This window comes from Dasypus novemcinctus, chromosome 3, assembly GCF_030445035.2.
Source record: "Dasypus novemcinctus isolate mDasNov1 chromosome 3, mDasNov1.1.hap2, whole genome shotgun sequence".
In the NCBI taxonomy this organism is placed as follows: Eukaryota; Metazoa; Chordata; class Mammalia; order Cingulata; family Dasypodidae; genus Dasypus; species Dasypus novemcinctus.
Genome location: NC_080675.1, coordinates 145,676,933 through 145,700,013, shown reverse-complemented (window position 1 = coordinate 145,700,013; position 23,081 = coordinate 145,676,933). Strand labels below are relative to the sequence as shown.

Here is a 23,081-nt window from a genome sequence, read left to right as displayed (position 1 = left end):
GCCCACTCAGATGTGCTGTGCCCTCGCCGAGGATAGCCTTGACAGAAGAGGGCAGGAGGAGGGAGCCCTGGCACCCCCCTCTCCGGCCCGGGTCCCGCGAGAAGAGAATCGGGCGGCCAGAGGAAAGGACCCGGGGGTCCGGGAGATCCTTCTGGGACTGGCCTTTGAGGGAGGAAAGCAGAGGAACTCGCCCTCCCCCTTCCCGGCCCCGCCTGCCTGGCGCTGGCGCTGGGTTAGAGATCGGGGAGGCGGCGGCTGCGGCGCGGGGCGGCGCGCCAGGACCCCCGTCCCTCCCCGCGGCCGCGCTCGCGCCGCCCCCGCCCCCTCGTCGCAGTCGCCGCCGCACGGCAGGCCCGGCCGCCCGGCGACCCGGCGGCTCCGCAGTCTCGGCCCGCCCGCGAGCCATGGCCCAGCCCGGCGAGGAAGCGCTGCCCGGGCCCGAGGCCACGGTGCAGATCCGCGTCGCCATCCAGGAGGCCGAGGACGTGGAGGAGTTGGAGGAGGAGGAGGGGGCGGAGACGCGGGGCGCGGGGGACGCGTCTCGGTATCTCAGCCCCGGGTGGGGCAGCGCCAGCGAGGACGAGCCGAGCCGCGGGCACAGGTAGGCGCGAGGCGCGGGCCTGGCGCAGCTCGGAGCGCGCGGAGGGGGCGCCCGTCCGGTGGGGGCGCGGGGCCGCGGCCGCGGACTCCCGAGTGCCGACTCAACGCGAGTTTGGGGAGCAGCTCGTGCCCCCACAACTCCGCAGGCAGAGGGGAGTCGAGTCGGCTCTGCCGGTAAGCAGGTCTGGGGCGCTGCGAGAGAGTCAGGTCGGCTTTTGGCGGTGGTCGGTGTCCCAGTCCGCGGCTTTGTAGCGGGACCAAGGCTCGGGGGCCGACGGCGGGAGCGGAGGGCCTGGATAAGGGAATGCGCTGGAATTCAGGAGCAAGCTCTCCCTGGGCCGTCCTCGCCGGAGGGGACGCAGTTCCCGTGAGGTCGCCCAAAGAGTTCGCAAAGCGCCCTCCCAGCGGGTGTTCACCCGTGCGGCTGGGTCGCCTCCCCGTGCGCGGTCCCACCCAGCCCTCGCTGCCCTCGTTGCTCTCTCCTCACCAGTCCAAATGGCTTCCCTCAGTCTCCGGGTGGTGGGAGGCCAAGCACTGCTGACGCTTGCTGATGGGGAATCCGAGGAGAAGTGATTTTCATGTATGATGGGCTCATTTAAGATCAGTTCAGGGCTTGAACTTACATCCCCCACCCCCCAGGGGGATTCCCATTTTCATACAGCCCTCGCACCTGACTTCTATGCTTGCATCAGCACCCTGCTCCTTTGGTGGTGCTGCTGGATGCTGGGTAGCCTGAGGAAGCCCCCTGCCTAATCTTGCCTCTGGGCTCCCGGCTTTGCTGTTAGTGGGTTAATGCCCACGCCCTTCACGACTGTGGCTGTGTTCCCGCCGCTGAGAAGAGATGCCGTATGGAACATCCACAGAAATGAGAGTGGAGCCAAGACAGACTTGCACGTTCTGGAAAATACCAAAAGGCCTTTACGAAGGGCCCTCTTTCTCCCAGGACAGTATACACACATATTTAGGGGTTTAGACCCTACAGGTGAATTCCCAGGCAGCCTAGCTCTACTTCACTGGGAGAACACTGAACCAAAGGTAAAAGGATGCTGGGACCAGAGCCATTCCCCATCGCTGGCTGACCCTTCCCCAGTGGAAAGGGTCTGGATTTGGGGCCCAGAGATTCAGAGCAGTCCAGAGAGACAGAGCTATTTGAGGAAAATTGTCCAGTTTAGAGCAGGAAAGCTGGACCACGGACTATGACACAGTAGATCTGTCAGCGCTTTGTTTACTATAAAGTCTGATTCATTCGTTCATTTGGTGTTGAGGGTAAAAAAATGATTAATCCAAAGTCACTGAAGTTGAGCAGCTCACAGTCTTGAAGAGAAGGCTGCCTGCCACTCAGTCAAACACTTTCAGAAGTCATGTAAAATAGCCCTGAGTCAGATTTATCCTTCTGACATTATCTATGACAGTGGCAAAAATCTCCCCCCTAACCTGGGGGCTAAGTTTTTGAGATTGTACTACTTGGAGACCCTACTTATTTCTTGGAATTGGGAAGATCCCCTACAGAGATCTACGAGAACTTGATCCTCCATACCAGTGGACCTCCTGCCCACCCCAGAGCCGTCTTTTCTTCCAGCTTCAGCGGCGGGAGCCTCATGGAAGTCTGGAGCACTTCCTGCTGCCCACTGGCATAGAGTTGACCCCAGAAAACCCCTGAGACAGTTCTGGGTGGTAGTGCTGACAGAGTCCAGTGGGCAGGGGTCCAGAGCACCAGGAAATGCAGTCAAAAACAGGATCCACACTGTCCCTGCCTGGCATGGCAGCAGTCACTGCCCTGTGGGAGCCCCTCTCAGTCCCAGGGGTCTACAGGAGAAAGCCCAGATTCCTAAACTTGCCTGTCATGGTGCAGCGCCTACTGGAATCAGCCCCCCAGCCCATCACTTCCTTTGCTGCCTCTTTTAACAATCCAAGCTCCAGCAGTCCCGTGTCCTTCTAGCTCCCTGTTTCATGTCCCCGTGCCTTTGCATGGTCCCTCTAGAGGTCCCTCTGGTTACTGTATTTCTACTCTGTCTTGACTTGACTACGTCTTCCCCACCACCCCTACTCCCTACTCTAATGCTGGGCTTGTTTTCTCTCCCCTGTGTTGCTGGGAGCACGTTCTAGGTGCTCCAGAAATATTCGTTGAATGAACATATATCTCGATCATCACTCTCTTCACTACTGAAATATTTGTGTTTTTCCTCCACTAGACCGTGAGACCCTTGAAGGCAAGCGACCTTGCCCTTGTCATCTCTGCATCTCCGGTATCTCGCTTACAACAGGGGCTCAAGGAATAAATGAACAATAGGGGGAAATCTTTACAACTTCCAAGTCTTCTCCCCACTTCACACTCACTAAAAAGGCCTTTTTTACTCTCGGCTTTTTAACACAAAAATTTTCAAACACATAGAAAATGTGAAAGAATTGTACAGTGAGCATTCATATACCCATTGTCTAAATGTAATGGTGGTTAAGATTTTATCATATTTGTTTAATGGAGATATAATGTGTATGATTTTCCCAAAACCATTTGAAAGTATGTTGTACACAATACTTACACCCTAAATACTTCATTATGTAGTTTATAATAACAAGGACATTATCTGACAAAACATAATACTAAATTGCAAGTAAGGAAATTAACAATAATTCCATAGTTAATTTATAATGTAACAGCCAAGGATTATTTAGGTTTTTCCACGTGTTCCACAGTTGTCTTTCACAGATGTTTTTTATTCCCCCCTCAAGCCAGAATCCAATCCAGGGTCAGGCTTTGCCTATTATATCTCTTTAATCTAGAACATTGCCCTTACCTTTTTAAAAACTGCATTGATATTTTGGACATACGAGACCAGATGTCTCATTGAATGTCTCACATTTTGGACTGATTTGATTGTTTTCTCATGGTCTCATTTAACTTGCTCCTTTTTGCCATGTGTTTCCTTCCAGTAAACTGGAAGTTTGGACTAAGGACTTGTCAGATTCAGATTAAACATGTTGGTGAGAGTCCTTCAAGGAGGATGCATGCACTTCAACGTCACCTCAGGAGACACCCCCTCCCCACTTCAGCGAGGGTAAAGACCCTGAAAAGGACTTTCTCTTTGCCATTATCCAATAACATGGATAGTCTTAACCTTTTACCTAATGGTTTTAAGCATCCGTTGAACCCTGCCTGGTCAGTTACTTCACTGGGGATTGCAAATTGGTGATTAAAAGAAAATGTACCAGTCTTTGTACATTTATTAACTAAATTCTTCTGTGAAAAAGAGCTTTGCCTCATCATCTGAGATTGAACAACAGCTCTTCCTTAAAAAAAAAAAAAAGGCAAAAGGAAATGCTTCATCTTTCCCATTATTACCAATTTTTAAAGAAAGGAGTTGGTATAATAGTTGCACCAAATAAACTAAGGGAGTGTTCTCTCCTCCCCTCCCTCCCATCCTTCCTTCCTGTTCCCTTCTCTTTCTCCCTGCTTTACTTCATCCCTTCGTTCCTCTCTCCCTCTCTCTCTGTACTTTCAACTCCTAGATTTTTATTTATTTGCTTTTTAAAACTAACGTCATTTTTTTAATGCTCAAATTGTCCCCATTTTGGCTGAAGGAACCCTTCAATTTGGCTTCTCTATCCTTTAGACACACCCCCATTAGTCTGTGAGCAGGTCCTTACTTTCTGGCACTAGATATCCGAGGCTTAATTTGTACTTTCTCTACGTCAGTCATTGAATCCAGCCATTTCCATAGGAATCCCTGGGTTTTAGTGGAGAAGATATTTAGAAACCAAGGCCTGGGATTAGGAATGCTAATTTCTACTGGGGCATCATTGCTTTTAGGCCCTTTCAGTGAATGGTGCTAGGAAATACATTCTTTAAAATAAATTTATATCAATAATTCCAATTCCAATTTAATTTTACAGGGTTTTTGCTTCTCTTTTTTTTACACCAAAAATCTTGATGCCTGATGACATTAACAGTTTGTTTATTTACTTTGTCTTACAGTGTGTAAAAATGATTTAAAATTATAATACAAAATATTTTGTTCACTAATAAAAGCACTGAGTACACCTACTTTTCATTTAGCAAACAAAAACACCTCAACTCCTTTCTCAGGCTATCTTTTCCCTGGACTATGATGAAAACCTCCACTTCTTAGTGCTATTTTGTTCCAGAAATGAAAGTTAGGACTTTATGTCTCATATCTCAAATCCATACCACAACCCATTATTTAGACCTGCAGAGACATTCACTCATATCTTTCCCAAGCCTTAGGAAATACGCCAGAACAGCATGGCAGTGGGCAGGGTCAGAGATGAAGACTGTGATCTCTATAATAATTGTATAAGAATCCATGGGCCATCCAAACACAGAATGTCATCTCTGCTAGTGGCATCTGAAATGTGATTGTTTTCTTGATGCTTTTTCCAAAGTTGAGACCCCCCATATGGGTTTTCAACCTGCTGCCATGAAGAAACTTTGTCTTTTGAAACCGCCCTCGTGTTTTCCCATTGCAGTATTGATTTGGTTGTGCTTCATAAACCACTTCAGATTCATTATCTTTTTCTAAAGGTGAGTTAAAAGAAACGTCACTTAGATGGGGTTGAATTCTAGTGTTTCTCGCAAGTGATGTTTTCTCCTTTGTGTCCAGCACCCTCACGGTTGCTAACCACCCCTTCACGGGTTTTTGTGGTCAAAGCACCTATTAGACCATCTGCACGGAGAAAGGATGAGTCCAGGAAAACCTCTTTATTTGATTGAAAGTCATAGTGAAGAGCTTATTACCCCACCCTTTTAGTTTGGATATTTTCCTCCTCTAAAGTACCATTTGATTAACCACTCAATCAACATGTCCAGATTAGCTTGAGGTTTTATGAGAAATGCAGCCTTGGAGACTTTATGCTACATTATATATATTCCAACACTGATAAGTGGGGCTCAATTATCTTTGTTTCCATTTCTAGCAGGCTTACAGCTGTAATAAAAGAACTCATTACTGCTCCCAATTTACATTTTATTCAAAAACAGAACCTTAAATGGAAACCTTTTTCAAAGCCCTCTTGAAAGTCCACTAAGGACGTATTTCCTCAAAGAATTGGGATAGCTTTGATTTGCCCTTACAGAACTTCTCTTTCCATTTGTGATACCTTTTAAATTTCTACTAAATGCAAGGCTCGTGGTGCTAGAATGAAAGAATCTAATATGAATCCTGCCCTTAAGGAACTTAGAGCTCAGGGGGCTGATAAGACATGTATACAGGTGGCTATGATACAAGTATAGATGAATGTTCAAAGAAGTGAAAATAATTTTCTTCCTGGGAGAGTTCCATTTGAGATGGACTTTGATGTGTGGCTAGGATTTGGTAGTGAGAGAGAGGGGCCAAGGCTTACTGGAAATGGGAACAGCCTGCATAAAGGCATAGAGGTCAGAAAGCTTATAACTTTCTGTCTTTCTATTTTCTTGGAGCAAAGGATTTGAAAGGAAATAGAAATAAGTTTGGAAGCTGGTTACATGCAGATCCTAAATGAACCTGAATGAGGAACTAAGGATTTTAGATTTTAATCAGTATGTAATAGAAAATCTTTTATTATTATTATTAAAGTATACACATGACATATTATAGCTGTTTTTCAAAACATGTAATCTGGCACAGACTTGAGGAGGCTGCAGCCCCAAATACACCCCAGGTGAGAGGTGTGGGGTGTGGACAGGAGGTGGGAAGGCAGTACCCTAGAAAGGCTGTTTGGGAAATATGGCAAGGATGCAAGAGTGAAAATGGATTACTAATATCTAAGAGGTTTATTTAAATTCTTCCTTTAGAACAATTGCTCATCATTTCTGCTTTCTGCCTGCCAGTGAAAAGTAGCAGACATAAAGAAGCAAGATTGTTTTCTAAAAGAAATTGAGTAATTATGGAGATCTAGGTCTGCTAAGGTAGAGCTAGTACCTGCAGAGTAAAGCCTTCCTTCTTTGAGTGTCAGTTGACATGCCCCACCCAGGTGTATAGAGCTACCTTGCAAAAAAACCCAATAGGATTTTACAGCTGCAGAGGGAACCCATACAAGGCATCAAGAAAAACCAATGCAGACTTTCATTCTTCAAAATAAATAGCTGTGGAGCATAACTCTTCACTCCTTACATGTGGTCTATGCATAGTGACTTTCTTCTAGAAGTTCAGTAGAAGGGGAGGTGGGGGAGGCAGGGAGTAACTTTACAGTAGAGAAACCTGACAAGCACTAATTCAGGTGATCAAGGTCAAAATCAACAGTGATAAGTCATGTTCATAGCATGTACAGTGTGGTATAATGATATGAGAATGCTGTTTTACCTCTGTGGTGCTCCTCCTCAAAACCCATAACCCAGTCTAATCATGAGAAAAACATCAGACAAATTCCATTTTAAAGATATTCTACAAAATACATGACCAGGGAGAGTGGATAAGGTCCTGGGTTCAGTCCCTGGTACCTCCTTGGAAAAAAAAAAAAAAAAAAACTAAAAAAAATACATGACCAATACTCTTCAAGGTCAGCAAAAACAGGGAAATCTGAGAAAGTGCTGCAGCCAAGAGCTGACAAGAGGAGCCAAGAGATGACAACTAAATGTAATGTGTGTCTTGGATGGGACCCTGGAACAGAAAAAAGATGTTAGGTTAAAACTAAGGAAATATGAATTAATCCATCATGGAATTAGAATATTGGTTCATTAATTCTAACCAGTGTACCATTCTAAGATGTTAATAGGAGAAGCAGATTTGGGGTATATAGGCTATAGGTATAAGTAAATGAGAACTCTCTACCATACTCACAACTTTTCTGTAAATCAAAACCTATTTTAAAATAAATTTAAAATTTTTAAAAATTAAAAAATGAATAGTTTGCCAGTCATATGAAGAAAACTAGAGGCATGAAAGTTAAATGGGAAAACTGACCCAAGAAAATAACGACGGTGGGAACAAAAGAAATGTTAAAAAATATATACTCTAATTAGTACCCTGAGAGAGAATTTCAGATATTGTATCCACAAACCAAAAATAGGATGCTCTTAAAAAGGAACAATCTGAGAACCAAATGAGTTCTTAGAGTCTAAACAAATAATTGCTGAAATTTAAAAATTCATTAGGAAGGATTGGAAGATAAGTTCAAGAAAATCTCTCAGTATGTAAATCAAGAAGGCAAACAGACAATATGAGATAAAAGGTAAGTGATATAGAGAAGATCAACCCAGGTAGACATTCAGCCAATATGACTTAAACAAAAAGTAATCTTATCAAATGACTTGGCTCAGCAGCAAATGATGTTTACCTAGGCATAATAATACAATACTGCAATTAACTTTCAACTTTTAGACTGTTGACAAAACATGGAAGAGGTTTAGAGTAGAATTAAATATTATCAACCATGACAAAAAGAATTAAAAGTACAACATAGGGGACAACCAGCAAGATGGCAGCTGCGTAAGGAGCTCCTAGAGTCAGCTCATGCTACAAGGCAGTTAGTAATCACCCAGAGCTATCTAAAGCACTTGTTTGGGGGCTCCAGGAGACCAGAAGAGCATTCTGCAACATCCTTGAAAGAATGGAAGGAGGAGACTGCCCATCTGCAGAGAAGATTCGTGAGTAGAGCACTCTACACAGAAGAGGCCAGTGTCCATCCTCCACTGGCAGCAAAGCTGCCTTGGGAGCTATTCCAAAAATGGGGGGAAGAGATGATTGGGCACCAACTTCAGCTACTGATTAGTAAATTTGGCTAGCTAAAGTTAGAACCTGTCCAATTAGGAAAGAGGCTCGTAGCCACCATTTTGACTCTGCCCTCTGCATGAGGGGAGGCCAGGCTGATTGAAAAGCACAGTGACAGTAGAGGCCCCCTTCTTTCTACCCAGATTGGACTGCATCCCTAGCCTAGGCTTTAGCCCCACCTCTCACAGGGAAGAACTGGTGGGAACTTCACCAGCCTCTCCAGGTAACTGTAAGTACATTCAGCTGGCACAGACTGAATAGTTGGAAATTTACCATGCAACTGTGGTCATTTTGGATCCACATGGCATAGATTGCTGCCCACACCTGCAGCCCCATCCTCACTCCAGGCAGGGGAGGAAGGGGCATGAAGCTTCATCAGTCTTTCTGGGCAACTACAGTCTAGGCCTGCACCACTTGGATTATTACACATGGTTGTGGCTCTGTCCCTATCCCCGGCAAAGGAGAAAGTTGGGAGAAGCTTCATCAGTCCCTGGGGCAATGCAGACAGCTTGAGCCTCCACAGCTTACAGTACCAACTACATCCCCACTCCTACTACACAGTGAGCAAGGAAGAAAGGCTAGAAAGCCCTAAACTAAAGAGAAACTGCACCCAGAATAAATATATCTAGCAAGCCAGATGCCAAGACACCAACAAAAAATTAAAATCCATACCAAGAAACAGGAAGATATGGCCCAGTTAAAGTAACAAGATAAGCCTCCAGATGACATAAAGTAGTAGAGACAACTAATCATGGATGTTCAAACAAATCTCCTTAATAAATTCAATGAGGTGGCTAAAGAGATTAAGGATATTAAGACATTGGATGAGCACAAAGAAGAATTTGAAAGCATACATAGAAAAAGAGCAGATCTTATGGGAATGAAAGGCATAATAAATGAAATTAAAAATACCCTGGCATCATATGACAGCAGATTTGAGGAGGCAGAAGACAGGAACGGTGAGCTTGAAGAAATGGCCTCTAAAAGCAAACATACAAAAGAATAGATGAAGAAAAGAATGGAAAAAATTGAACAAAGTCTCAGGGAACTGAACAACAGCAAGAGACGTACAAACACATGTCATGGGTGTCCCAGAAAGAGAAGAGAAGGGGAAAAGGGCAGAAAGAATATTTGAAGAAATAATGATAGAAACTTTCCCAACCCTATTGAAGGACATAGATTTCCATGTCCAAGAAGCACAACATACCCGTGTCCGAATAAATCCAAATAGACCAATTCCGAGACATACTAATCAGAATGTCAAATGCCAAAAATAGAGAATTCTGAGAGAAGCAAGAGAAAAGCAATGGATAACATACAAGGGATACACAATAAAATTAGATGCCAATTTCCCATCAGAAACCATGGAGGCAAGAAGACAGTGGTATGATATATTTAAGATATTGCAAGAGAAAAACTTCCAGCCAAGACTCTTATCTATGGCAAGATTATCTTTAAAAAATGAGGGCGAGTTTAGAATATTCACATTTAAACAGAAACTGACAAAGTTTGTAACCAAAAGACCAGCTTTGCAGGAAATACTAAGGATGTGATATAGTATGAAAAGAAAAGACAGGAGAGAGAAGCTTGGAAGAGAGTCTAGAAATGAAGAATATATCAGTAACAGTAACTAAAAGTGGTGAAAATAAAATATGACAGATAAAACCAAAAGGTCAAAATTGGTGAAATAAGAATTTCCTTTATGGTAATAACATTGACTGTTGATGTATTAAACTTCACAATGAAAAGAAAAGACACAGACTGGCAGAATGGATAAGAAAATATGAGCCACCTATATGATATCTGGAAGAGATTCACCTTAGACCCAAGGATACCAATAAATTGAAAGTGAAAGGCTGGAAAAAGATATTCTATGCAACACATGAAGTAACAAAAAAACAAACAAAAAAGCTGGAGTAGCTATACTTATATTAGATGAAATAGACTTTAAAAGGTTCTAGTAATGCACAATCTAGGAGGAGGTCAGGAAAAAAAATTCCATTTACAATAGCAACTAAAAGAATCAGATATTTAGGAATAAAGTTAACCAACCATGTAAAGCGCTTATATTCAGAAAACTGCAATGTATTGTTAAAAGAAATTTAAAAATCCTAAATAATTGGAAGAACATTCCATGCTCATGTATTGGAAGACTAAATATCATTAAAATGTCAATTTTACCTAAATTGATATACAGATTCATTGCAATCCTGATAAAAATTCCACCAGCATTTTAAAAATAAATGGAAAACATGATCATTAAATTTATTTGGAAGGGTAAGGGGTCCTGAATTGCTAGAACATTTTAAAAAGGAAAAGTGAAATTGGAGGCCTCTCACTTCCAGACTTCAAATCATATTACTTAGCTACAGTTGTAAAAAGAGCATGGTACTGGCATAAAGCCAGACACATAGACCAATGGAACCGAAGTAATGGTTCAGAAATAGATCCTCACATCTATGGCCAAGTCATTTTTGACAAGCCTGTCAAACCCCTCCTCAGCTTGGGCAGAATCGTCCATTCAACAAACGGTGCTGAGAGAACTAGATATCCAAAGCCAAATGAAGGAAAAAGGACCCCATCTCACACCTTACATAAAAATTAACTCAATATGGATGGAAAACCTAAATATAAAAGCAAGAACCGTAAAGCTTCTAGAAGAAAATGTAGGAAAACATCTTCAAGACCTGGAGGTAGATGGTGGAGTCTTAAAGGACATAAGTGGAGGACTGAGATGGATACTGATGCTTGATGTATGTAGAAGTTTTAATTAACTTTACTGTAAAAGCATGTACATGTGTAGAGTTGATTGTAACACATTATAGTAAGAGCTGGTTTATAAATGGGAAAGTGACTGGAAAGGGTAGTCTAGGAATTTAAATGTCAATAGAAAGAAAGCTGGAGAATAATCTAGGGACTCAATAACACAGTAAACCCAGAGGTGGATGAGAATTGTGGTTGATGGTACACATGCAAGAGTGTCCTTTGTGTGCTAGAGCAGATATATGTCACCATTGCAGGATGGTTGGAATGTGAAGAAGCATGGGAAAAATACAACTGGAGTGACCTATGGTCTGTGGTTAACAGCAATACTGTAATATTCATGCATCTATGCCAAAGATGTACTGTGTTAATAATGGGGGAGTATGGAAAAAGTGTGCCAAATAAGTGCTATGAATCATGGTTAGTGGTAATAGTCTGCCGATGTTATCTCATAGTCTATAACAGATGTTCCACCATGCTATGATTTGTTAGTGAAGGGGTGTTGTATTGGAATTCTGCACATGCCCATGATTGTTTTATAAGTTCGGTACTTCTATAATAAAAATATATTAAAAAAATAATAATAGAGTATGTAGGGGGAAAATACACCAAGTGTAAGATTTTGACAATACTCTAATAATTTGTAACAAGTGTCTCACAACAATACAAGGTGTTTGTGGTGGGGAGATATATGGGGCTTCAATATGATGTTATGCGTGTTGCTTTGTACAGTCAACTTTTGCTATATACTTATTGTTTATGTATATTCATGTATAAATGGTATAAAAATAATAATAATAGGGTGGGTTGGGGGAAAAATAAACACCAAATGTAAGATACTTTGGTTAGTAGTAATATTTTGAGGGTGCTCATTAGTTAAAAATGTTTCATAACAATCAAGGTATTGGTGGTGGGGTGAGTTATGAGAGCCCTGTATGATGTTATGTATGTTTGTTTTGAAAGTTCACAACTATTATAATACACTTATTGTTTATGTATGTTTATGTATGAGTGATATACTTCAATAATTTTTTTTTTAAAGTACAGCTGATAGAACTTGGAAAGTTGGAAATGGAAGGAGAGGTAGAGGAAATGGTAGGGCATTAATATCCATATCATATGCAGAGGAGAGTTGAGAAATATTGTGTAATCTTGATAGAAATCAAAACAGAACTTTAAATGTATTGCCTAAAAGCACAAAAGTAATCCAATAGAAGAACAAAAATAACATAAAAATTTAAGCATTAGAAGGAGGGCCAGTGGGAGTATAAGTGACCCCAAATCTTGCTCATGTATAATAGGGCATGAATAGAAAATGTCTAACATTGGCAAATGAGAAGTAGAGCTGTGAGCCTATTTTGTACAACTGTAAGGCAACCCTCATAAGAACCAAATCGTTAATGAGAGATTTCCTCTAGGGAGGAGTGGTAAAGTAGGGAATTGTTGCTTTCTTTATAAATTTTGTATTGTTTCATTTTAGTTTATACTATGTATATGTATTGCTTTAATTTTTAAGAATCATTTCTTGATGCACTCTTAATAGTGCCCAAGGGAGAATTAATGAGAACAGTGGGAACAGAAAAGAGAGAACAGATGGTAGGCACTGCAGAATAAATTCAAGACTAGATGTGGGGGCAAAAGAGAGCTAAAAGGTATCTTGGGTTTTGAGCTTAAGTGCGTAGGAGAAGGGTAAATAGGGAAAGTAGGTGGTTGGAGATTTGGGAGGGAAGAAATAGGATGAAACAGGATGGTTGTCTGTCCATATTTATATTTATAGGATATAAATATTCTTTAATGTTTAGGAAGGGTGCAGGATCTTTTCTGCTCAAAGGCTATTATCACATGAAGCAGAAAACAATGCAGCATGTTCTCAGCTCTGATAGAGGCTTCCCAGCTCTCCCAGGATTCCCCGTTGGACATGCATGGCTGCTGACGACAGCACCCAGGTAGAGGGAGGAGTCCTCCAAGTACAAGAAGCTCACCTCTGCATCGCTTGGGGGTTTTATACCACCTCCCCATTACCACCCACCTGTTCTGAAACTCTCTGGCTATTTGCCTGCCACTGGTTGCAAATAACTTAGTTGACACAGAATCGCCCCCAACACATTATGCATTGTCTGTTGTGAGCCTGAAAGCAAGGAAACTCAGCTTCCCAGATAGTGTTTTTTTCACTATAGCCAAGGTTCAGTCCTGCCTGAGCTTGATTTCTCTAGAAGATAATGAGTTCAATTTTGGACATATTGTAATAGAAAACACAATAGTGGAAATCATTGTCAGGTGTTAGGAATTGAGGACTGGCGCTCAGGAGTGCAAGAAAAAGGAGAGGGGCGGGGGGCAGTATGGAGTAGATTTGAATTGAATGTATTTACCAGAGGTTAAGATATAGAAATACAGGGGATAAAACATCAAGTATAGACCCTTGGGGAATATCTGCATTTAAAAATGGGAGGACAAAGAGGAGATTGAAAGGGAAGTCCAATGGGGAGAAGTATCAGAAAAGAACAAGTCACATAAACCCAGGGGGAGCGTATCACTAAGAAGGTGGTCAACAGTGTCAGATCCTACTGTAGTTGGGGGAAGAAAGGACAGAGGAGGCGAAGCTATGCCTGGTAAGACAGTTGAGTTCTTTGATGGATCTCAGAGGCAGAGAGCAAGCCAGGGTGGGGGAAGCTCAAAGGTGGTAGGCAGGTCTAATTGGACGACCTTCATCTTCTCAGTCAAGCCTGAGATAGAATCTTCTGCAGGGAGTGAAGTGGGCATGGCAGATCTTGAGAAGAACAGGAGGCTCTAGACTAGGCACTGGAGAAATTGAGAAATTATGCTGCCTTCCTTCTGTTATGTTTTATTTGTTTACCAATCTACTTTTTAAAATAATTACTTCAACTGTTTCAGTTTGGGAGTATTACTTACTGGTCTGTGATTTCCTTTGTAGTCTGGCTATCTATGATGCACTAGCCATTTGTAGTGAGTTAGACCATTTTTCCAAAAGCCCTGAGTGCATCCAAAACTCTTCAGTGGTCGTTATCACACACCCCCACCCTATCCCCTGCTATTTATTGACAAATAGCATCTGAGCTCAGAATTTCTTATGCGTTTGTAGTTATTTTATCTGGTATAATTAATCTATATATTTTAACTATGACTTAGAAGTACACTTTCTCTATTAAAGTGAAAATTTGTTCTGTCCATTTCAAATTTTTTTCATTTTATTGATTGTCCCATTGGCATTTTCCCTTTGGTATGTTTTGAGGACCTCTTTTCCCAGTGTAGTGTTACTATCCTACTTACTATTCTGTTTGACTGTAATAGAAAACACAACTAACAAGTGGATTAAACAAACAGGAATTTATCTTTCTCATGTAATAATCAGAAAACTGCAAGTTAGTAGTTTTGGGGGTTGATTCAGCAATTTAATGTCAGGGCTAAAATATCTCTGATTCTCTTGCCCTTTTCCTTATGGTAGCAAAATGGCTGCTATACCTTTAATGATCAGATCTACCATCAGAGCAAGTAAAAAGGGGCAAAAGGCAGGAACAAGAGATTTTCACTTGTGTTTTATTGACTATAACATGAGAAATGGCTACTCCTATCTGTAAAAGAGGCTGGGAAAGTAAATGTTTAGCTTTTCTAGCCTCTGTAGTAAAGGAAGGCAAGTGAGGAAGCATTTGCTATTGGATGTTGGATAAGTCGGCCATAGGTAACTTTTAGGGACTTCTCAAATATTTAGATTATCTAGTGTTTAAGTGGCCCTTGACCTGTTCACATCTTATGGGATCTCCTAATATGTTTCCTTAGTTTATCATCCCATTTTTAAAGACTTTAAAAAATAACAACAGCTTTCAAAGTCAGTCTCCAAAATTCCTTTCTTTTCTTCCATGCACATTTGCCTTGGGACATCAATAAGGTATTTCAAAACCATATCCAGGCTGTCTACAGGTAAATAATTATAACTTTTCATTTTTAAAAAATCAATGTTTCTATTTTATATAATGCCTATATTTTCAAAGGGCCTCAGTGGATGTATATCCAGATCCCATGGTGAGGTCCCAACGTAATGTGGAAGGTATTATGCTGCTGACTTTGGAGACAGAAGATTTGAGTTTGAATACTAGTTCTGTCTCTTATGAATGAACAAATGAATTTACCTGTCATTTATTGAGCTCTAAAGGTATACCAGTAGTATTCTAGAGATTTCCAGGCATTCTTACGTTTAATCTTTACAACAATCCTGCTAGGATAGTGTCTTTATGATTCCCAGTTTACAGATATTGAAACTGAGTTATGGTACAAGAAATTCCTTGCCTGATTTCACTCAGCTAATAAGTAGTGGTTCCAGGATTTGGACTGAAGCAGTCTAAGTCTAGAGCCGGTACTCTTAGTTTCTCTGCTCTACTGTCTTTTAGAATCCAGAATTTGGGGGTGGAATGGGGAGGGAAGAATAAGATAGTATATGTAAAAAGTACTTAGTCAATGGCAAAGCACCGCCTAAATGTTAGTAGGTAGTGCTAGCATTTTAATGGCCCGCTATACTTTCTAAAGCCAAAAGCTCCATATCTTAGCCAGTTAAGAACAAAACTTGTCCCCTTGTGGCCATGAAGTCACTGCCTCGGAGGAGTCCAGGTCAGGGGTGACCCAGTGTCTCCTTCTGGTTTCAGTGGCACCACAAGTGGGGGTGAGAACGAGCGTGAGGACCTGGAGCAGGAGTGGAAGCCCCCAGACGAGGAGCTAGTCAAGAAACTGGTGGATCAGATTGAATTCTACTTTTCTGATGAAAACCTGGAGAAGGATGCCTTCCTGCTGAAGCACGTGAGGAGAAATAAGCTGGGATATGTGAGCGTCAAGCTGCTCACGTCCTTCAAAAAGGTGAGGCTTTGCTTTTAGAAGCTGCTTTGAGCATTTTCAGAGTGTTTTGGGTGGTAGTTCTAAACATTTTTACTCCCTTGATAAATGATGACTAGCAATGTTTTATTTCCTCTGAAGTCTGTAAAGGAGGACAGTGGTCAAGAGAAGGGATTTAGGATCATTATTAAGAAGTTCCTTCCACGCTACTAAAAGGGTCCTGGACATTGGGGCAGATCTTAGTCAACGGTAGTTGTGAAATGACATTACTTGTTCTTAGTAAAGTTCAGGCTATCTTGCCAGGCAAGGGGTTGCCAGAAGGATTCTGTGCCAGGACAGTGGCCTTGAAACATACCTGCCAGGCCTAGAATTAGATGAAATCCAAGCTTCTCATTTGTCAAGTTGAATAAATAAGAGGAGGGAGGGAACACCCAGAATTTTGGGAAATGAGCCTTCTCTGAGACTCCGGCAGCCTCGGCTGTGCCTAATGCCAACATCTTCATCTTTAAAGTGGAGCTATGAGATGTCAAATGATTGCGGCTGTCTGGGCAGCAGACTGTCCCTGCTGTGTACAGATCCAGCAACTGGGCTCTGAACTTCCTGCTTGTCAAAGAGATGACAGACCAGTTGAAGTAAGAACACTGCTTCTCCCTTGGGGAAGTGTATTTACTAGAATGGAAAAGGTCCATGTGACCTGTTGCATAACAGGACACATAATGGGTGGGTCACGGGCAAGTTGCCTGTGCACTTTGTCAGAGAGCATTGGAGGAGAGCTTTTTTCTTTGGAGCTCTCCTCTGCCTTGCCTGTTAGTATACTGTGCCCTCTTCTTTTGCTAACTTTCCTTTACTCATTCATCAAATACTTATTGAGCACCTTCTATATGCTGAATGCCATATTAGTTCCAGGATGAACATGGCTTTCTCCCTGAACTTGAAAAGCTCATGGTCTAATAAAGGAGCAAGATACATGAAGGATTAAACTATCATGTCCATAGAGAGTGCTACCAAAGATGGGAGAACAGAGTACTGGGGGAGCTAGTTTTTCAGAACAACTAACCCTGCCTGGAAAATTAAAAAGTCTTTCCAGAGACAGTGGCATTGAAATAGGATCTTGGAGGATGAGTATGAGTGTTCAAGGTGAAAGAAGAAGGAAGCAATGTTTCATGTCCAGGGAATGGCGAGCAAACCCTTGCATGAAAAGTCTTGCTGCAAGAACCCAAAATGAAGCAGTCGATAGACTCATCCTGTCAGCTCTCTGTAAATTCCTTTATTTCTTCCCAGCGCCCCCAAGGGTCAGCTCCTCTTCTTTCCTTTTTAAAATGCCACATATTGATCTATTTTGGAGGATTCCTCTTTCTGCAAAACAGGCTGCAATGTATACAGAATCTCTCCTAACTCCTCCAAAATGAGAGCAAACAGTTTTCATTCTAAGGCTTTTCCTGCTAATCACTTTAGGAAACATATGACAAAGATAGCAGACATAAGGAAATTACAGTTTCTAGAAATCTTACAGGATTCTTCTAGTAATTGCACAAGGTCCAAAGCTTCCTGGTTCCTTAATTTATGTGATGCTTGGACACTCCTCTTAAAGGGTCATGGATTCAGGCCTAGGATGCCTACATTGTAACCAAGATTTCCCCAAAGACCTTGTTACTGGCTCTGGAGGGATGCTTGGTCCTTGCCAGAATCTACTTTTTTTTGGCTTTTACAATGGGCATTATTATTAACTTACAAGCCTACAGTTCTGAGGCTGTGAAAATGTCCAAATCAAGGCTTCATCAGGCAATGCTTTTCTTCCCAAAGACTGGCAGGCAGTGATACCTGGACTCCTCTGTCATATGGCAAGACAAATGGTGTCTGATGGTCTCCCTTCTCTTTCAGGTTTCATTGTTTCAGCATCTGGCTTCCTCTGACTTTCTTGCTCTCTCTCAAATATGCTTTTCTTTTGATTGGACATGATCAGCTTCTCTAGCCCTCTGAATAAGGCAGGTACTCCCCTTCCTCCAGATACTCCCTCACCAGCCTTTAGGCTTATAAAGTACCTTCTTTTCCTCTCTTGAGTGCTTCCTCCTGACTCTTTTTGGAGAAGGCTCTACTATGTCTCACTCCCAGACAGCTATTGTCTGGGTTTTCCACAGTCTTTTATTGACTTGTAGTTATCATCTTTACCCTTTCTGGATCCTTCATTGACTGTCTACCTGAAATCCTACCCTTTGTACAGGCCTGCTTCTCTCTGCCCTTGGCTCATGGTGTCATGATCAGCGCGTTGATTCTGTGCATAGGAGACTTGTGATTCTCGCACCCTAAACCCAAGTCTGACCAGAGTCTCCAGGAGCCTGTCAGTACTGCCTCCCAGGCTCTAATATCTCTGCCAGGGCCCCTCTCCCACCTCCTGTCCAGTTGAGTGAGCCCTTCTTTTTTTTTTTTTTTTCCTATGATCTCTGTATTTTTTAATGTTACATTCAAAAAAGATAAGAGGTTCCCATATACTCCCCCAACCCCCTCACCCCTCTCCTCCCACATCAACAACCTCTTTCATCAATGTAGCATATTCATTGCATTTGGTGACTACATTTTGGAGCACTGCAGCACCACATGGATAATAGTTTACATTGTAGTTTATACTCTCCTCCAGTCCATACAGTGGGTTATGGAAGGATATATAATATCCAGCGTCTGTCCCTGCAATATCATTTAGGACAACTCCAAGTCCTGAAAATGCCCCCACATCACATCTCTTCTCTCTCCCTGCCCTCAGCAACTACCATGGCCACTTTCTCCACATCGATGCTACAATTTCTTCCATTACTAGTCACAATAGTTTTATAGTAGAATATCAGTAAGTCCACTCTAATCCATATTTTATTCCTCCATCCTGTGGACCCTGGGATGGTGCTGTCCACTCCACCTCTATATCAAGAGGGGGCTTAGATTCCACATGGATGATGGATGCGATTCTCTTGCTTGCAGTTATAGGCCCTCTTGTTTCCCTGGTGTGGTAATTGACCATCTTCACCTCCCTGTTAGCTGGCCTGGGTAAGTCCAATGAATCAGAGGGTAGGAGCTGCAAGTCTGCTGAGGCTCAGGGCCCAGTTGGCACATGGACAGTCCAGAGGTTCAAGTCTCCTGAGTATACAACAACCCTAGCACCAACCACAGGCTCAGTAAAAGTGACAGAAGAGGCATGTGTAGAAAGCTCACATCTGAGTCCAACTCCATCACACTCAGGAACACAAATTCCAAAGTAGGGCCAGGTGACACGGCACTGAATTCCAGAGCCATTTGCCATGACCATAGAACCTGTGGGTCTCAGTAGCCCTCAGGAGAACCAGTACCTGGGGTTGTATCTACTTTTGGCTATCTCTGGGGTCCTGCTGAGGCATGTGTAAAGTTCAGGCCCACAGGCATCTGGAGTTCCCAGTTTCTTTGCAGAGCCATCACCTTGGCCTGGCCTCAGAGGACTAAGAGTGCTCTTGCCATTCCTGGCTCAGATTACCCACCCCACCCACCTCCTCCATTGCTCTGGGATGACTCATTCTCCCTGATGTTCCCCTCACCGGAAGTGGGCCTCTAGAAGATTACTGTTTTACAGTATAAATATAGCTTTCAAATACTGCAATATTGATATGCACAATTCCACTAAGAGAGGAGGGAGGGATTATTTCATCATTCTCCATGAGGCATAAGTTGAAACAGTCTACATCACTCTCATGAGATGTTTCAGTGAAATATGAGCAATCTTTTGGAACCTTCTCTGTATCAAATGCATAATGTAGAAATACAGCTTCAGGGAAGCATTTGAATGTTAAAAGCTCTGAGTCCTATCAGACTGATAGCATGTAATATTTAAAATGATAGCCCATGATATTTATTGAACAGCTCATCAAGAGCTAGGCATTCTTCCAAGTTGTATGTTTATGTATTTATTTATTCATTTAATCCTTGTGATGACTCTGTGAGGTAGGTACTATTAACATCTCCATTTTATAGATGAGGCAGTTGACACTCTGAGAGGTTAAGTGATTTTCCAGGTCTTACTACAAGTTAGAGATGGATCTTGGATTTGTGTATCTAACAGCCTTGCTTGAGAGTCTTTGTCTCTAAACTTGCACAGAATAGAACATTTTTGTCATCATAGAAAATTCTCTTGGACTGTGCTGCTTCAAATGGTGCTGCCTCAGTGGAAGCTGTAGGAAGTTGTGTTTGTTCACTTATTCATTAGCTAGATTTTTGAGTCCCTACACATGGCAGATACGATTCTAGATACTAGTGTAACTGGGACAAGGAGAGAAGGGAAATGGTAGGATGCACAGAGGCAGGCAAGGATATTAGGCACCATTTCAGATTTGCTTTGTGTTCTGCAGGTGAAACACCTTACGCGGGACTGGAGAACCACAGCTCATGCCTTGAAGTATTCAGTGATCCTTGAGCTGAATGAGGATCACCGGAAGGTGAGGAGGATCACCCCTGTCCCACTTTTCCCCAATGAGAACCTCCCCAGCAAGATGCTTCTGGTCTATGATCTCTACCTGTCTCCCAAGCTGTGGGCCCTGGCCACCCCCCAGAAAAATGGAAGGGTACAGGAGAAGGTGATGGAACACCTGCTCAAACTCTTTGGCACCTTTGGAGTCATCTCATCTGTGCGGATCCTCAAACCTGGGAGAGAGCTACCCCCTGACATACGGAGGATCAGCAGCCGGTACAGCCAGGTGGGGACTCAAGAGTGTGCCATTGTGGAATTTGAGGAGGTAGAAGCAGCCATCAAAGCCCATGAGTACATGATCATGGAATCTCAGGGTGGAGAGAACATGAAAGCTGTCCTGATTGGTATGAAGCCACCCAAAAAGAAACCACTCAAAGACAAGAACCATGACGAGGAGCCCACTGTGAACATCCACCCGAACAAGTCCCTAAACAAGAGAGTCGAGGAGCTTCAATACATGGGTGACGAGTCTTCTGCCAACAGCTCCTCCGACCCTGAGAGCAACCCCACGTCCCCCATGGCAGGCCGGCGGCATGTGGTCACCAACAAGCTCACCCCTTCTGGCCACCAGAATCTCTTTCTGAGCCCCAATGCCTCCCCCTGCTCAAGTCCTTGGAGCAGCCCTTTGGCCCAACGCAAAGGTGTTTCCAGGAAATCCCCACTGGCCGAAGAAGGTAGACTGAACCCCACTGCCAGTCCTGAGATCTTTCGCAAGTGTATGGATTATTCCTCTGACAGCAGCGTCACTCCCTCTGGCAGCCCGTGGGTTCGGAGGCGCCGTCAAGCTGAGATGGGGCCACAGGAGAAAAGCCCCGGTGCGAGTCCTCTGCTCACCCGGAAGATGCAGACTGCAGATGGGTTACCTGTGGGAGTCCTACGGTTGCCCAGAGGTCCTGATAATACTAGAGGATTTCATGGTGGGCATGAGAGGAGCAGAGCCTGTGTATAAATACCTGCTCTTTTTACTATTGGGTCCATTGAAAACCACCTTTATTTGCAAGGTTTTGACAAATACCTGGCATGATATAGAATGGAAGTAATTCCCCTTTGAAAGATTTTGTATACATGTAGACCTCTTAATTTATATATTTGTAATGTATGTAAACTGTCTGTACACTATGGTTTTAAGGCTATCTTTTAGTTCAGCACTCCCCTTCATCCCAGCATGGTTGTTATTTTGGTGATGCCTGATGTGCTTTGGGTGACTCTGAAGGGCTGTGGGACAGAGGCTCCTGGGAAGGTGTGATGGCAGGTCTCTTCTTTGGGACAGGGCTCTTCCCTATACTGATGGCACTGTCCTCAGTCAGCCATGTAGGGGCTTTCTGAGAGTCCAGAGGAGTTCTGTTGTGAAACAGCAACTAGTTAAGCTGATAGCCTGATGTTTTATAGGACCAAATGTATGTTTCCTGTTAAGTGAATAAATAATAAAACACTCGGCTGGGAGTGCTGGTTCTAAAGTCATAGACTGGGTCTGACAAAAGTCTTTGCCTGTCTGACGCGGTCCTGGTAGTGTGCCCTGAGGCCCTGAGGAACTCAGCAGAGGCACAGTTCCTAAATGTAGCCCAGGGAAGCCACATGGCCCTCCTTGGTGCTCCTGACAGCCTGAGAGGTCTGCAGAGTTTGTGCAGTACCACCTCTGTCACCTCTCAGGTATCATCCTGAGAAAAGACACCTTGGGATAGAGCAGTGGTCCTCTAGATATCATTCCTGGGCCCGCAGCATTGACAGCACCTGAGAACTTGTTAGATACAAAAATTCTCAGGCCCCAACCCAGGCCTACTGCATCAGAATCATGGGGAGAGGGACCCAACATTTGTGCTTTAACAAGCCCTCCATGTGATGCTGGTGTGTGCTAGTGTTTGAGAACCACAGGAATAGAGCTAGATGACAGGACTTGGGGTAAGACTGAATCCTGCATCTCCCACTGTCTAGTTTTGTGACCTTGGAAGAGTTCGTTAACCCTCTGAGCCTGACCCTCCATATATATATTAGTTCCTTTTCCTTCCTGTTTGGGTTAATGCCCATTATCATCTGAAGCAGCTGTGGTGTAGCAGAAAGAGCAATAACCTAGATTCCAGTTTTGGCTTATCTGTCCACTTGCTATCTGGAGAATTTTAGGCAAGTCACATTTACTAGTATTTAATAATAATTATTGGCGGCGGACTTGGCCCAGTGGTTAGGGCGTCTGTCTACCACATGGGAGGTCTGCAGTTCAAACCCTGGGCCTCCTTGACCCGTGTGCAGCTGGCCCATGTGCAGTCCTGATGTGTGCAAGGAGTGCCCTGCCACGCAGGGGTGTCCCCGCGTAGGGAAGCCCCACGCGCAAGGAGCGCGCCCCATAAGGAGAGCCGCCCAGCGCGAAAGAAAGTGCAGCCTGCCCAAGAACAGCGCTGCACACACGGAGAAATGATACAAGATGACGCAGCAAAAGGAAACACAGATTCCCGTGCCGCTGACAACAGAAGTGGACAAAGAAGATGCAGCAAATAGACACAGAGAACAGATAATTGGGGTGGGGGGAAGGGGAGAGAAATAAATACATCTTTAAAAAATTAAAAATTAAAAAAATAAAATAAAATAATAATTATTGAACAGTTACCAGATGCCAGGGACTCTCTTAGTAGATTTCCATGCCTTATCTTATTTAATCCTCCCAACAACCAAAGGAGAAAAGTTAAATTATTGTCTTCATG

The 23,081-nt window shown here is 43.2% G+C and overlaps 1 protein-coding gene across 1 annotated transcript; it reads left to right on the top strand.

Annotated features, from left to right (window-relative positions):
* The first annotated feature begins 335 nt into the window (after positions 1 to 335).
* Positions 336 to 21,823, top strand: LARP6 (La ribonucleoprotein 6, translational regulator). The gene is made up of 3 exons (XM_004451034.4): positions 336 to 601; positions 15,722 to 15,929; positions 20,270 to 21,823. Exons 1-3 carry the CDS (start codon positions 405 to 407, stop codon positions 21,335 to 21,337), a joined length of 1,473 nt encoding a protein of 490 aa, XP_004451091.2. The 5' UTR covers positions 336 to 404; the 3' UTR covers positions 21,338 to 21,823.
* Positions 21,824 to 23,081: the final 1,258 nt, after the last annotated feature.

Bases quoted from the DNA above. Each gene is read 5' to 3' on its own strand.
- LARP6 (XM_004451034.4), top strand. From the start codon at position 405: ATGGCCCAGCCCGGCGAGGAAGCGCTGCCCGGGCCCGAGGCCACGGTG. The intron at 602-15,721 runs GTAGGCGCGAGG...TTCTGGTTTCAG, and splicing joins GAGCCGAGCCGCGGGCACAG to TGGCACCACAAGTGGGGGTG. The intron at 15,930-20,269 runs GTGAGGCTTTGC...TGTGTTCTGCAG, and splicing joins TGCTCACGTCCTTCAAAAAG to GTGAAACACCTTACGCGGGA.